This window comes from Cyprinodon tularosa, unplaced genomic scaffold, assembly GCF_016077235.1.
Source record: "Cyprinodon tularosa strain WSP-4 unplaced genomic scaffold, ASM1607723v1 ctg455, whole genome shotgun sequence".
NCBI lineage: Eukaryota > Metazoa > Chordata > Actinopteri > Cyprinodontiformes > Cyprinodontidae > Cyprinodon > Cyprinodon tularosa.
The window spans coordinates 345,693-362,206 of NW_024039180.1; the positions used below are offsets into that span (position 1 = coordinate 345,693).

Consider the following 16,514-nt stretch of genomic DNA (forward strand, 5'->3'; position numbering starts at 1 on the left):
ATCAGCAGTTTCTGAAATACTCAGACCAGCCCTTCTGGCACCAACAATCATGCCAAGTTCAAAGTCACTCTAATCACCTTTCTTCCCCATACTGATGCTCTGTTTGAACTGCAGGAGATTGTCTTGACCATGTCTACATGCCTAAATGCACTGAGTTGGCGCCATGTGATTGGCTGCTTAGAAATTAAGTGCTAACGAGCAGTTGGACAGGTGTACCTAATAAAGTGGCCGGTGAGTGTATGTAACCATAATGAGCTACAGTAGTAGCCAGTCAAAATTTCCCCATTTTCGCAATGGATCCTTGGCTGGTCCCCTAAAATTCCTTTTTAAGCATCAGTATTTGTACCAAAATATTCTTTCTGTCATGATTTTTGGACATTAAGATCTAAAGAGAAGCGTCATCTCCTGGTCAGACCCTGTAATTCAGTTTAAGGGTGGAGTCAGAGTTAAAAAAAAACACCCATGCCCAGGACAAGGCCAGTGGCTGGAAGTTGGAGGGGATTTTGCTGGGAGTCGCAGGGGAGTACGCTGCCATTCAGCTGGCCACTGGGAAGAGCCATTTTGAATGGCTGCTACTGTACAAGGGAAGAAATTCCTATAGTTATACTACTGTATGTGACTGGTCTCCTTTAATATTCCCTTTTGTTAAGTATTTAACAATCCTTGTATTTATTTATTCATTTAGGTTTGAATTTCTTTTTTGAAAAAAGAACAATTTCCTAATATATTGTTCTAATTCTAATAATTTGGCTTCAGCTTTGGCCTGGAGGGCTTCAATTTTGGTCATTTTTTAAAATCTAACCTTTATTTAACTAGGGGAAAAAATCCCATCCAAACCAATAGATTAAAAACCTCTTTTTCAAGGGAGTCCTGACATTAATTTAATGTAGATACATTAAATTAAATGACAGTTACATAAAAAAAAACATATCAAGTAAAACAATTACAGATAATTGAGGCTGCTTCAAATTATTTCACTTTCAACTTAAAAAGCATTTATGGAAAAAAACTCAGTCAACTACTACTTTCTTTGTAAAAAAATAAATAAAATCCACACACAAGGAGCTGCATAACTAAAGGCAAAAAGAAACAGTGAACAACAGCTGATTGTTGGATTTCAGGGCATAAGAAGCCATGCTTTTCTGTGTGAGTAAGGTACAAATGTAAGAGGGCAGTAATCCAAGAAGGTCCTTGGAAATAAACGTGTACCAATGCCTTCTGATAGACAGGGGAAGGCCATCCCACCTGAGAGTACAGGTCACAGTGATGTGTCATGGCTCTAATTTGACTGAACCACGAAAATGGACCCGCAGGGCAACCATGTATAAATATTAGTGCGCATGCCCAACATTTCGTCGCCTATTTTTGCTTTGGCACCACAGCGCCACTTACAGGCCTGGCATACATTTTGCAGCGTTTTCATGCATTCGTGTGGACGATCACATTTATTTTACGTCTCCGTCTTTACGACAAACGTTCTGGAAAATATCAGCGTTTCGTGTTCGTTTTGACTTCGTGTGGACGGGGCCTTAATGTAGAGATAGTCTTGGTTTTGTTCTCGACATGACAGGATGCAGTCTTGGACTTGGTCTGGGATGATTCAGTCTTCACATGAGAAGGTCTGGTCTCGTTCTTGAACTGGAAAGAATCAGAAATAGAGATATTTTTGTATTTTGAATAGTTATCTTAAATTTAGATTTTCCGAAATAACCCATCTAAGAACATTGACAACAACACTAACATGAAGTGGTCATGAAATAATCTGATTCCTTTTCTTCCACCAAGATTACATTGGAGCAGTATTGAAGGTAAAGTTTTTTTAAATGAGTATATTTTACCTTAGCCTCCAAACATGCCTTTAGAGCGAACACATATTAAACCATAAGACTGAATCCGTAAAACTCTTACCTGTACCAGACACATCAGGACACCAAAGGCAGAGAATTATACAACTTCTGCTTTACATGAACAGACATGTAGAGAAACATTCCTCTTGCTTTCTATGTTTGTGACCATCCTCACAGAGTACAGCTACTACATTCATACATACCTTTCATGCAACAAAAGTGACGTATGTTTGTGTGAGAGCATTTCTCTAAATAAATACAGTAAAGTCATTCTTGGTTATGTCGTGTTGCTCTGCACAGCAGGTGAACTCATAGAGAAAACTTCTCAGTGATTCATCCTGTTTATGCATAAGACAGAAAACGGGGGGTTACTAAACCCACCGGGCACCTGTTAGCTGAACTCCACTGGGAAAAATTCCACTCCTCGGTAACTGTGTGTGTGTGTGTTGGTCTGTCACCAACAGGAATGTTGTCACCAGACTCCTATGTCTCACATGGACGCCGCGCAGCATCACTTCCTTTACGACCATTCGCTATTTAAAGGCCACTGCGGTGCCAGAGGGGCTTCAGCAGGAGATTAAAAGCAAAACCCGTGCACCCTTCACGCCGGCAGCTCACCCACTGACCCGCCGGACCATCTGGAAGGCTCTGGATGTTTCTGTAAAGCTTCGTTAAGGCTTTTAAAAACGCTGAGGTGTTGGCAGGATTGTCAGGAAAGTTCAAACTTTGGGAACTCTGATCTGGATATTTAGAGCAAAGTTTCTTTTCACATGCAGTTTCTGCATCATCCGTTTTTTGTTTAACAATTTGAAAGAACAGTTTTATATTTTTTGAGATTTCTTTCATATTATCAACTATCAACAACACAAGAAGCAGAAAGACCACCTACAAGACTTCACCTCGGTCTTTGCGAGCGTCCACATTAAATCAGCTTTTCTTGGTAGCCAGGAAACGTAAAAAAGAGTAAAGAGGCCAGCAATCCTCTCGTCAAGATGAGTAGAGGCGACACAACTACCGTTTCCTCTCAGGAGCCGCAGCTGTTTAAACGGGCTGTACGTAAAATCAAATGTGCTGCCATGGTGGCAAACCTGGCGAAGAGTTGGCAAGGATGGGCCAACGAACACGCAGGAAAACAAGACTCTATCCCAAGTGGGTGGATGCCTTCATCTGTTGAAGAAGAAGACAGAAAAGACCATGTGGTTAAACTAAGCGTCACTCCAAAGGTTATTAAAGCCGATCCCAACGAAGGCGGAGAAAATCAGATCCGGACCGGCTCTGTGACCAAGACTGTTCAGCTGAAACGAAGCGAGTGTAGCAGCAGCAAGGTCGTCAACGAAATCCGCGACAAGATGGAGTCCGGTCTGGAGGACAGCAAGCCGTTTTTGGGAAATGAGTCGCCGACACGCCGTCGTCAGATGAGGGCGCTGCAGAGTGCAGAAGCGGGAGGAGTAGGCATCATCCAGAACAAGAAGATGTTGCTTCAGGAGAGGAAGCTGACCTCCAGGGACAGCAGTGTGGACACTGAGGACAGCGGACTTGGAGAAGAAGGGGGGCTAAGCGACAACAGCGACTCAAAAGCTGAACAAGCTCAAAGTAAAAAACAAGCCAACAGACCAAAGGTAAAACACCAAGGAAACTGTAGACAAGAGCTTAAAAATATTCAGAAAAAAAACACTAAAAGAAATAAAAAAACAATGAACCTAAAGTTCATTTTAGGTGTAAAGATCAACAAACCATCAGCAGATATTAAAACGATCTTCACCTTCATACTTCAGTTTCCCAAAAAACTTCCTGTTTGTCTACTAACCTTAAAGGTGTGAAGTCAGTTGTTTTGTGTGACTGACAGATATGAAAACCCAGCAGTTTAACACAAAAAACCTATTTAAAGCATGTTAAAAACATTCACTTTAATGCCTTAAAACGGATGATTTAGTTACAGCTGCATCTTTATAAAGGATCCTGCAGAAAACACCAATGGTCACACTAGCCTGTTTAGCTGCTTTGTCAGTTTCATTACTAGAGATGAATGGAATAGGCTGGTTTTTAAGTGGCATCTTTTGTTCAGTTGAATAATGATTTCAGAGATTTCTAGAATAGAATAGAACTTTATTGATATCATGATGGAGGAATTAATTAATTAAGGTGCACAAAGGAGGAAAAGGTGCATGAAGTATGTGCAGTGCAGATATATGCAGAGGATGGTAAAAAACCAAGGAGAGATTTAAAGGAATAAAGCCCGGTCAGTAAGGAATGATCAATGGATCATTATTTATACATAAAACTAATAAGTTGGCAGTGATTTACTGAATTTAGCGGTAATCAGTAAGAAAATAATAATTTTCTTCGCGATCACTGAGTTTTGGAGCGGCCATTTTAGCCCGAATATAGTAACCCCTCCCTCCTGCAATCTTCCGGCAGTGATGTCACGGTGCGGTAAGCCTAGCGCCATTCTCCCCGCTTTACAAGCAAAATCAATGGGAACTACTAGACACATCTGCAATCAACAACAATTATTGAAGATTTCCAGAGGACTTCACCATTGAAATTCACCAGAGCTGGAATACATCGGGTAAAAGTGAAAAATAAAGTTATTTCACCTGATTCCTGATCCTCCACGGACGGCTTGGTCGTTGGATTGCCAACTTGAAATCGAACTTCTGGCCAGAGAAAAAACCCGTAATATGTAGCCAACATTTGGAAGAAGAATGCTTTCAAGATGACTTGGATAATAGCGCGTTGTGACAAACACCAGATACAGCACTGGGACTTGATCAACAGCCGATACCGCACCGTGACGTCACAAACCAGTAGGTGGCAGTAGTGTTCTTTGACAAACATGGATGCCTCCAGTAAAGAACATTCAAATGAAAATTACTCTTAATTAAAATCACTTACCATTTATTGAAAAGTATTTAATAAAATTCATACTTAAAGAACTTTCAGATGTTTCTATTCTGAATGTGACCAGACTTTTCCTTTAAGGTGACTCATATATATACAGTATCTTATGTAGGGCTGGGCGATATAGAAAAAAAGCTTATCGACAAAAAAAAATTCATGTTGATCGATATTGATAATTATTGAAAAGATTTGAAACCATATTTTATGTGCAGCTCTGCCAGGACTTTTTATAATATTGCTAAATAATTTAATTTTAATAAAGCACACAAACACAGACTTCGAATTAAATATTTATTTAACCAACTTTTTTAACCATTGTTTTAAAGAAAAATAACTTAAGAGACCTGAGTTATGTTATTAAATACTGACAAAGAATAAACTAAAGTGACCAGAAAATTGACCAAAATAAATATAACAAATAAATAAATGCCCCCCCACCGCCGCCCCCGTTTCCTGCTTTAACCTGAGTTATTACTTTGAAGTTTCTGGCCCCTCAGCATTTTTCTCTCAATCGTTAGAACTACGTGGGAAACTGCCCAGAACTTAATATATATTTTTTCCCGAAATTCCCGAAGATTCCGGAGAGCCGCGTCGGGGCCTACACAGCTCGTACTCCTGCGGGTGTGAGCGGCTGAGATGATAAAAAAAAAAAAGAGTCGGTTGTGTTATCAGACTTGGTTTCCACTGGTTCTCTACACATTTTCCAGATGACTGTGGTTTGTTTTTTGTCCGACTTGCCATGACCGAAATACTGCCAGACTGCCGAACTACAAAAACCTTTCTTTGGAACAATTTCCTCCGCCTCTCCTTGCTGCATCTTCATGTGCTCTGTGTTGTGGTTTGAGAGGGCGGCGCTTTGTGACGGCGTGCCTGGGTCCACGATTGTGATTGGTTGGGAGGAAGTAGTGACTAGCATAAACCTACATGCTAGGCTACAATGAGAAGGAAGGAAAACTGCGTTTCTTTTATCGAACTTTTATCAACCCTCTTTTTTTCAATTGCGCCACACGTCTATCGATCGATATATATCGTTATTGAATTATTACCAGCCCTAATCTTATGTACAATATATTATTAAACTAGGCTATTACTTAAATATCACCGTTTTATGACAAGCTCTTATAGCTCAAATTCTGACCTTATGTATATTTCTTTGTACGACTCAATACGAGTGGGACATCAGACAATGGGGAATTATAACCAGTCATAAACCAGACCTAAATATCAAACTATTACTCCAATCTAAGTTAATTTCTGATCTGTTGGAGAGACGGTTTTCAGGGATGTCGATAAAACAAAGGGAACATAAATGATTCATGGCACATGTGGACGCACTGTATATACTGTATGTATCCCATGCACCGTTTTCTTCCTTTGGCACCTTCTTCTTTGAGTATTTGAGCTGATGTGACGAGTACATTTCTCCACTGTGAGATCAATAAAACCAATCTATCAATCAATGGGAAAAAAAAGCCCTTTCATAAATGATCCTGATAATCCAGAAATGTAAAAAATATGAGGACAAACATGAGGCTTATTTGGGATAAAAGCTCATTTTAAATGATTATATTAGACCTGACCACTGAGAAGAGGAAATCTAGGAAGCACATGCATGAGTATAACAAAAAAATAATGCAGTTAAAAAATATTTTTCAGGCAGAAAAAAAAAGGAAAAAACTTTGAAACCAAACAAAACCTATAACTCCAAAAACATACTGTTTCCTTCATATTAACTTGATCGCCAGATGTCCTGGTATGTGTATAAAGGCTTGAGTACAAAAATTTGACTTAAAAATTGACTATCTGGAGCCCTTTATTTCAAAACGAGCGTGTTTGTTTCTCAGCTAAGAAGAAAGTATGGTGGAGTTAAACCTCTTAAAGTATCTGGATGTCAAAAGTTACTGTAACTAGTTAATAAGATCTCTGGTTATATTTTTTCAAACCTCCTTTGATAAGAAGCAATGGAAAGTTTCTCAAACAAAGCATGTCGATGAAACGCGACAGATAGAAACATAAAAATAGACCCGGTTCCTAATAGAGGATTACAGGCTTTAAAGTCACCTGAGGAAATTCAAGTCCCGCATGGACAGCAACCAGCATAACAGCTGCATAACTGTGGTGCTACATTTCTGCCATAAAAGGCTGAAGATCCCCCCCTGCCCCCATCTTAGTGAAGGAGCCAGTACTGAGAAAGTCTGGCTTGTGAAAAACCCCTCATGCTGTATCTGATGTGCAATGGAATATATGTCAGTAAATATAGTCACATTCTGCAACGTGTTTTCCACCCTGACCTTCAGGCGGAACGCCCGCTGCAGGAACACAGGAGGAAGAGGGCGATGAAGGGCAGGGGTGTAAAAACAGCCACAGGCAGACAGGCCCTTAAAAAGATAGATGAGAAAGTCACATTTTATTGTTTGGTGGAGGGGATGGCACTAATGAAACAATCCAGAAAAGCAACTACTACCAAAGTAAAACCACCACGCTGTCTGCAGGGATCGGAACTAATATCCAACTTTAGCTTGGAAAATGCTGGTGAAGATTCTCAGTCATCCAGGTCATGTTCATTCCATCCACTGGACTTTGTTTCCAAGTCTGAAGACGTTTCGCTTCCCATCCAGGAAGCTTTTTCAATAAAACCTAAAGGACATTATTTTTAGGACCAGAATGTTCACATTTTGGAAAAAGAAAACAAGTGGTTTGAGAAGGACATGAAGAAAGCAAGTGATCTATGTTAAGAAAGAAAAACCAACCTTAAAGGAATAGTACACCCAAAACATGATTAGCCTTCATTTTCTACTCACCCCCATGCTGAACAACACTCTGGAGTACTTTTTTGATATCTCAAATGCATCTGGAGATCTGGGAGGCTTCTTGCTGTCTGCTGACATTCAAATAATGGAGGTCTATGGCGCCCGAGGCAGAAAGGTCCATAAAAGTCCACAAAAAACGTGTCAATATTCCTCCATACTGCTCGTCCAATGTATTCCAAGTGTCCTGAGTGGGTAGCATCCAGAATTTACTCGAAACAAAGTCATTTAGAATGTTTTTAGAGCATAAACAGTAGTGTATAGGATTTCCTAAAAGCGCGTTCACGAGTCTACGGAAACCGCGGCAGACCAAACCAGATGAAAGTGCGCATTCAGCTCAGCAAAGAACTCATGCTCTTCCTCAACACTGAAGTCCTCAGACATTCTTCTTTCGTTGTTTCTTTCTTTGCGCAGGTAAACAGCACATTTCTTCTTCTACACTTGCATTATCGGCAGAGCAGACGCTGAATGCGCACTTTCATCTGGTTAAGTCTGCCGCGGTTTCCGTAGACCCGTGAACATGCTTTTAGGAAATCCTATACACTACTGTTTATGCTCTAAAAACATTCTAAATGACTTCGTTTCGAGTAAATTCTGGAAGCTACCCACTCAGGACACTTGGAATACATTGGACGAGCAGTATGGAGGAATATTGACACGTTTTTTGTGGACTTTTATGGACCTTTCTGCCTCGGGCACCATAGACCTCCATTATTTGAATGTCAGCAGACAGAAAGAAGCCTCCCAGATCTCCAGATGCATTTGAGATATCAAAAAAGTACTCCAGAGTGTTGTTCAGCATGGGGGTGAGTAGAAAATGAAGGCTAAACATGTTTTGGGTGTACTATTCCTTTAAACAGAGGGAGTGGACTCGATAGAGTTGATTCCTTCCCGCTATCATCACAACCCCTGTACAGCAGAGCGGAGGACCTTGCCTAGTCAGCGACGCCGACAATTCCCTTTAACGACCCCTCTTTCAGAGACATAGACAGGTATGTCGCATTGCAGGCTAACAAAAGAAGCTAAACGTCCCCCATACCAAAGGGGGCGACCCGTTAGTCTGTTTCAATTTGCATGTTTTCTAAGCAAAAACAAGGCTTTAATAGGTTACTGTATAAAACCTTGAACTCAATCCTATTCCTGACATTATGAATTGAAAAAGCTTCCTGGATGGAAAGCGAAACGTCTTCAAACTTGGAAACAAAGTCCAGTGGATTGTTTTTAATTTTCTTTCTTTTTTTTTTTTTATTTAGATTGGAAAGCACAACATAGTTTGGAGCTGTTGCACTGCTCTGTGCTGGCTGGTCAGCACTGCAGTTCCTGGATGGGTAGCTGGTTCTTTTGGATTTTTTACACGCTTTATTCACTTATTGTCTGCCCTGGTCCTTTGATTACTAAAGTGGATCCTCATTAAAACCATATAAGAACCATGTGGAAATAGAGCTAGAATTTAGCACTTAAATCGAACAAGTTAGAGAAAATGCTCCAGAATCAGAGCTGTTTGATTAGGAGTTTGATGTATGTTGAAGTGGGGCTTCTTCTATTTAATGAGATCTTGTAAGGTGGCTGATGAAATTCAGAGAGTGGCTTGGAACTATTTACTAAGCTAGAGAGCATAATCGTCAGGTTCCTCAGCACCGTGTGTATTAAATTTTTCCTTCAACTTTTTTAATAAATGGGAGCAGATATTAAAAGTTTTACTTCGTTCTGCTCATTTTTTTTATAATTTTTTTTTTTACATTAATGGCTCCATGTGAGTGTGGTAGTGTGTCACGCTAAGATGCTGAAATGCTCATGATGTGTCCCCAGCAAGATGCTTCAAGATTCCAAAACTGGACTTTGTTTCCTAGTTTGAAGACATTTCGCTTTCCATCCAGGAAGCTTTTAATTAAAATGTGAGAATTAGCATTGAGTTGCTTTATATAGTAACCTATCAAAGCCTTGTTTTTGTTTAGAAAACATGCAAATTAAAACAGACTGACGGGTCCATCCCTTTGGAATGGGGGTCTTTTGGCTTCTTTTGTTAGCCTGCAATGCCCCATACCTGTCTATGTCTCTGTCCCTTTAACAACCCCCCTTTCAGAGACATAGACAGGTATGGGGCATTGCAGGCTAAAAAAAGGGGTGGACCGGTTCGACCTTTTTAATTTGCATGTTTTCTAAACAAAAACAAGGCTTTGTTGGGCTACCCTATAAAGCCTCAAACTCAACGCTATTCCTGACATTTTGAATTGAAAAAGCTTCCTGGATGAGAAGCGAAACGTCTTCAAACTTGGAAACAAAGTCTAGTGGAATGTTTTTAACTTTTTTGGAATGACTGTGACTCTTCACTAGCTCTGCACTGCTCGAAACGCACTGCAGGACCTTTTGATCCACCTTCATGCACATTGACCGTACACTTTGGGCCGGATCTATCAAAGGTTTGCGTGTATAAAAACGTGAGCTATTTCACTGCACACGCTAAAAAATGTACAAACTGATCTATCAACAGCGTGCTAAAAGGATTTGGTCTTTAAAACGTGCTAAATAGCGCCTCTCATCCATTTAGTACTTTTTCTGCAATTAATATGCAATATGGGGCGTTTACACGCAAAAGTGCGTCTTGTGGGAGGAGAACATGTAAATATATTAATTTAGCACTCGCAAAGTGATTTATCAAACCTGAAAGCAATTTTGCTAACGGTATCTGACTCTATATTTAACACGTTTCAAAAGAAGGTGCAAATGGTCTGTATGCGTAATTGCGCACACATGGCAGCGGTTATTGCCGCAAGAAAGAGACATGGAAATGAAGGAAGGAGACGCAGAGAACGCAGTTTTTCACTCCGTGTGAATATTTTTGGAATGAACAAGGAAACGATCAAAACATTTTGTTTATCCAGCATTGCCATTTTGAAGCTGCAATAGGCTCTATGCAAAGCTCCACTACTTCCTGAATTTAAGGCAGCTCCTTTGTTTCTTGTCTTTCATGATTGGATGCACTGATTAATCCAGGTGTGTATGACCTAAGTAACTGGCCAGACACACCTGGATTAATCAGTTCGTCCAGTAATGAAAGACAGGAAACAAAGGAGCTGCCTTAAATTCAGGAAGTAGTGGAGCTGTGCATAGAGCCCATTCCAGTGATTTGCTCCTCACAGAGCGTCAGCTGTACTTGTTCCTCAGTGCTGGTCAGAGGCATCTTATCTACTGTGCCCCCTCCTGTTTTGTTCGCAGATGTTTTGTTATATGCCAGTTTTTCTTTGGTTCGCCTTCTAATATCCTGGTATCTTCTTTTTACTTCATCCACTGTTCGCAAGGTTTCACCAACAGTGTTTACTTTATTACAGATTTGTTCACATATAGCGTTCCTCTGTGTGACAGTCACACTTCTTTGCTGTAGCTCACTTAAATGTTTGTTGGCTTCATCCACCAATACCTCCATTTCCATGGGGTCGAATTTCCTTTTGCGCTTTCTGCTGTCCAAACTCGCCATGCCGCAAACCACCAAACGCACAAAACCATCATTTAAATAGGGTGTCTGCAACAGTTTTGCGCCTGCCACCAGTTATGCAATCGCTCTTGTTAAATCACCCGCAAACCATGGTTCAGCCCCTCGCGCAAAATTCCAGTTTGCGAGCGCAAATTACTGCACACAAAATTGGATCTTGATAAATCCGGCCCTTTGTATGCAAACCAGCTGCTCCTGCTGCTCACAGCACTTTTGGTGTGAACACAGTATAAGGCATTTACAAATGAATACCTCACATCCGGTCTAAAGTCCAAGAACCCTGTTATATTGGATGCTCCAGCTTTGAAACTAACTATACTCACTTCTTTTTAGTGCCTTATTAGTGAGATAGTGAAACAGAAACTATGCACCACAGAGGATCTTACCGGATATCAGATGTTTGTTATTTACACATACCTTTTGTAAGTGAGCTTATGTGCACTCACAGGAACAAGGTGTTCAAATGTTCCACTATGGCTCAGTTTCCATAAAGAAGCTACAAGAATCCAAACAATTCAACATCTTCTTACAAGCCAAAGCTCAACTGAAATGCTGCTGCTGGTGTCAGCAGTAAACGGCTACCGCTAGTTAGAGAAAGAAGGACAGCAATGAAGAAAAGCCTGTAGGTGTATGAAACCGCTACGTCCAGAGAGCAGACTGATAAATATGAGCTTATGAAATGAAAGAGTTCTGTCTGCCTAGCGACCACAATTGCAAACTTTGATCATATGACACTTTGGCAAATACGGACACAAAGTATTGGTTTTTCCTTTATTTTGTGTCCTATTATTTCTGGCTTGCGGCTGGATGGACTGGTTTAGTCACCACTGCACATTGCGGTCAGAGTTTAACTAAACTTTAAGCGTGTTGGTTCACAAGCACAAGGTGGTGTGCTGTGCTCAAAATGCCCTTAAGCAGAGTAAGCCCTTGAAAATAATAGGTTTAAGAACACAGCGGACGCACCACTTCTGGTTATAGATGGTGCAGAATAAAGGCAGAATTTGACCTTAAACGATGTATAAACACATATAAGATTTTCATAAACCCCTGACTATAAGCTCTGCGTACAGCAAGGCTGAGAACTCAACTTTATTACTGAATAATTAATAAGGATATTAGTAACAAAATAGAGTAGTAACTCCTGTACGCCAGGCAGTTTATACAAACAGGTTTTCAATCTCTGAAGAAAATAGGCTGCATAGTTTTAGAGACACCCTGTGTGCAATGGCACGGTCTCACTTTTCATAGTTCAAATACCAAGATATCTAATGTCATTGATCTGAAGGCAAAGCTAGTAGACGGAAATACAAGAGGAGAAGAAGAGAAGGAGAATACTTGGTTGACAGAAATCAATCATTTCAATCATTAATTGAGAAATTTCAATGTTTTGCAGACATATGTTTATTTTGTGATTTTTTTTCCTGCTTATACAACAATATAGGTAAAAAAGCTTCTTCAAAAAAATTTCCTGAAGATTGTAAAATGTACTTCTCAATACGCTGGTTTAGAAATAAAGTATTTCCAATAAGTGAGCAGGCGAAGGGGCAAAGTAAATGTCAAGCTTGGGGATCTATTTCACAAAGTCAGCTGCAAGACCTAGGACATTAATCTCCAATTACAGCCATAATATTTGGGGGAAATATAGTCATTTAAAGTGTGCAAAGTCTTAAAATCTGTAAGCCTTTAGACAAAAAGTAACTGTCCTGCAAATTGATCATCGAGAAGTCATACAGTAGTAGCCAGACTGGAAAAAAAAAAAAAATAATCTAGATAAGTGCATTTGTTCTTGGATTGAGGAGGTAAAAGAGACATTTTGCCAATGGAACATGAAAATTTACATTTTAAATAAGAAAACACAATGGCATTGTCTTATTTCAAGTGTAATTGTCAAATTTTAGGAGTAAAAATATTCATTCCGTTGGCAAACTCATTTACCTACTCAACTTAAGGGTAAATACACTTAATCTAAGAATTTTTAACTTCTTTCTTGAACGCTTTTCCAGTGAAATCAAAACTTCCCCACTGTACTTGATGCACAGGAAAAGCAATTTAGAGATAAGTAAAAATTTCTTAGTAAAAAATTTTCTGAAATAAGATAACTAGTCAACATGCACTTGAATTAAGACAATGCGATTTACCTCCTCAATCCAAGAACAAATGCACTTATTTTAAGAAAAAATGACTTATCTAGATTTTGATTTTTCCAGTGTGGGTCCTTGGCTGGTCCCCTACAATTTCTTTTTAAACATCAATTTTTGTACTTAAATATTCTGTCATGATTTCTGGACGTTAAGATCTAAAGAGAAGCGTCATCTCCTGGTCAGACCCTGTAATTCAGTGAAAGGTTGGAGTCAGAGTAAAGAAAAGAAAAATGCAAGAGGAGGTCAGTCCAGTGGCTGGAAGTTGGAGGAAGGTGGGCTGCCATTCGGCTGGTGTTTGACTGGGAACGACCATTTCGAATGGCAGATATAGAGACTTTCACCTGTATCTGGATTAGCATAAACATACTTATCAAATAACTTGGTATATTGACGAAAAAGAAATTATTGTACTAACTTCATTCTCTGAATGAGTCTAATATAGATTAGGTACACATAGACTACCGACAGAGACGGGAAGTAACGAAGTACAAATACTTCGTTACTGTACTCAAGTAGATTTTTCTGATATTTTTACTTTACTTTACTACTTATTTTTATGGCGACTTTTTACTTCTACTCCTTACATTTTTACACAAATATCTGCACTTTCTACTCCTTACATTTTAAAAAATTGGCTCGTTACTTTAGTTTTGAATCATTTCAATGGAGTTACCGTTATTATTTTTCACGTCATCAATACCAAATTCAATCTAGTTGGATGGGAATCTACGTTGCATTTGACGCACCACTACAAGATGAATCGACAGATTCGGCGGTATTCATTGGCGGCAAATCATTGCAGCTTGGTGGCGGTGGTGTTAGCATAGTAGCATGGACGACGAGATGATTGAAAATGAACACAACGGAGATCTAGTCCTATTGGCAGACATCCATTTAAAATGTAGGCAACGGCATGAAAAAAGTGGTTTCTACTTTTACTTTTATACTTTAAGTAAATTTATAAGCCTGTACTTTGTTACTTTTACTTGAGTAAAGAAGTTTAATCAGTACTTCCACTTTTACCAGAGTATTTTTTAACACAAGTATCTGTACTTTTACTCAAGTATGGAAAGTGAGTACTTTTGTCATCTCTGACTACCGATGTCATTATACTTTCTGATTTTCTGCACGGGGAACGGTCGCAGAAAGTTCTTTGGCTTGAGACAGAGGATCTTTCTGTACCTATGCAAAACTTTATCAAACTTCATTTATTTCTGTATAAAACAACTAGAGACTGTTCACTTTGGGATGTAATCATGTCTACATCCACTTCTTTTGTTGTACTCATTAATAAAACTACAATTGAATCCAATATTCTTTAAATTAAAATCTTGAAAGTATTTCAAATGTAATTTTTTTTGGGTAAAGCAACCAAAGCAGTTGAAAGTCATAATTCACTTTACTCTGCAGATTAAGATCGCCTCCATGAACGACATTAAGAGCCGCTGGCAGCAGTGGTCTAACCAGCACATCCAAGGCCAGAAACTCAACCCCTTCAGCGAAGAGTTTGACTATGATTTTGCAATGTCCCAGCGGCTCCGCAAAGGAGATTCTGGCTACGGTCGACCCAAAGACGGCTCCAAGACAGCAGAGAGAGGGGACAGGGCTCACAAACACATCCACAGGGAGATGGAGGAGATGGTCTGGATTATCAAGGACATGGGCCTCAAAGACAAGGAGGGTCGGACTTTTATCACCTTTGGGCGGCTCTTCGACCGCTATGTGAAGATTTCAGACAAAGTGGTGGGTATCCTTCTGCGCTGCCGGAAACACAAGATGCTGGACTTTGAGGGGGAAATGCTGTGGAAAGGAAAGGATGACGATGTAATTATCACACTCAGGGACTAAAGACAGGAAGCCAAAGCTTCAGCTTTGCTATTGGTTACATCATGAACCCAAAAGGAATGAATGAAGGTAGAAAAAAAACATGAAAGTGCAACAAAACAGTTCTAACAGTAAATAGCTGGACTAGAGATGAAAGAAATGTAAGTGGCTGGAAGCTCCTTTCATTTATTCACATGCAGTCTAACTGATCTATATTGTTCTATATTGTAGAAGGAATGTTAAGAAATCGTATATCTGTTAATGTTTTAGTACACTGTGCCCAAAAAAAAAAAAAAAGAGCAGACTTTAGCAGCCAGCTAGAGCAGAGATATCAGTAGATACAATGTTAATACTGTGATTAAAAGGTATAACTGATTAAGCTCTGAAATGTTTTAGTTTTACATTTATGGTATAATTTAGCTGAATGTACAGAAATAAAAAAATACAACTACATTTGAAGTAAGAAGTTCCTCTAAAGTCAGAAATTGTTCTTTGTATGCAAATGATATTTCTTAGAGAAACATTCAATATTTTGAAAACACCTTCAGGGTAAAGGATTGCAGTGGTTTTAACAGGCTTCCATTGAACATTATATTCATGTATTACTTTAAAAGTTTTGGTCTTTCCTTGTGACAAAAGGCACAGTGTGAACTTAGCAGAGCTTTCTGAAAAAAGCGTCCATGCATGCATCATAACTGCAACATAAATATTTAACAATCCTGATGTGAAATGGTTGTTTTCTAGAAATATTTACTAGATTTTTAGATCTAGTTCATCTTTTCTCAGAATGATTTGAAATAGAGGTAAAGAAAAACAGAACTGCTTAAATGTGTGAACAATTTTCTTCTTTCAAAGTGAAAGCCTGAAAATCTTCTTACAGAAGGAAAATGTTTATAAAAATGTCTTAATTGTTGTGACAGGTAGAAGTCGCATTTTTAGATGTCTTTGCTTAGATCAGAGTGATAACGTAGGTGATGTGATAATAAACACTTTCTGGAAATGATTGGCCTCACATTTATTTTTGGGTTGTCTTTTCTTATTCAAGTATTTGCTGCTATTTTTTTTTTTGTTTAATAATGAGACAAGAAGAAATGTTTGTTTCACATTATCAATGTTAGGGAGATGATGTTATATTATTTGTAAATCAATCTGGAAGACTCTTATCAGCGTCACCTGAATTACTTGCAATGTCCCTTGTTGAGCACCAGCCAATTAACTCGGGGGGCCGCACCTTCTCCGAAGCCAATCATCTTTCTAGATCCCCTTCATTTAGCCCAGCTTCACTCTCCCGCACGCAAGTGAACTTTCCCCCACCCCCAGCACATCTCCTCCCACTTTCTCAGGCTATTCTCAGTCCCACTCAGCCTCTGACTTATTCCCCCACCAGTATCCGGGGGCTGGGGGAAGACTACTCTTATCCATCACACCTAATGTTGACTCACGGCATCAAAGTCTTCTGCCGATGCCTGAGCGCCACAGAACGTACACTCACCGGCCACTGTAT

General features: G+C 39.4%; 1 protein-coding gene across 1 annotated transcript; it reads left to right on the forward strand.

Moving 5' to 3' along the window:
- The first annotated feature begins 2,658 nt into the window (after positions 1-2,658).
- On the forward strand, positions 2,659-15,146 carry abraa (actin binding Rho activating protein a). The gene is made up of 2 exons (XM_038300743.1): positions 2,659-3,466; positions 14,597-15,146. The coding sequence occupies exons 1-2, from the start codon at positions 2,840-2,842 to the stop codon at positions 15,032-15,034; spliced, it is 1,065 nt and encodes a 354-aa protein (XP_038156671.1). The 5' UTR covers positions 2,659-2,839; the 3' UTR covers positions 15,035-15,146.
- The last annotated feature ends 1,368 nt before the right edge of the window (positions 15,147-16,514 follow it).

What these genes read in the sequence shown, in the direction of transcription:
- abraa (XM_038300743.1), top strand. Translation starts at nt 2,840, where the DNA reads ATGAGTAGAGGCGACACAACTACCGTTTCCTCTCAGGAGCCGCAGCTG. An exon ending in AACAAGCCAACAGACCAAAG is followed by an intron (nt 3,467 to 14,596) that starts GTAAAACACCAA and finishes TTTACTCTGCAG; the next exon opens with ATTAAGATCGCCTCCATGAA.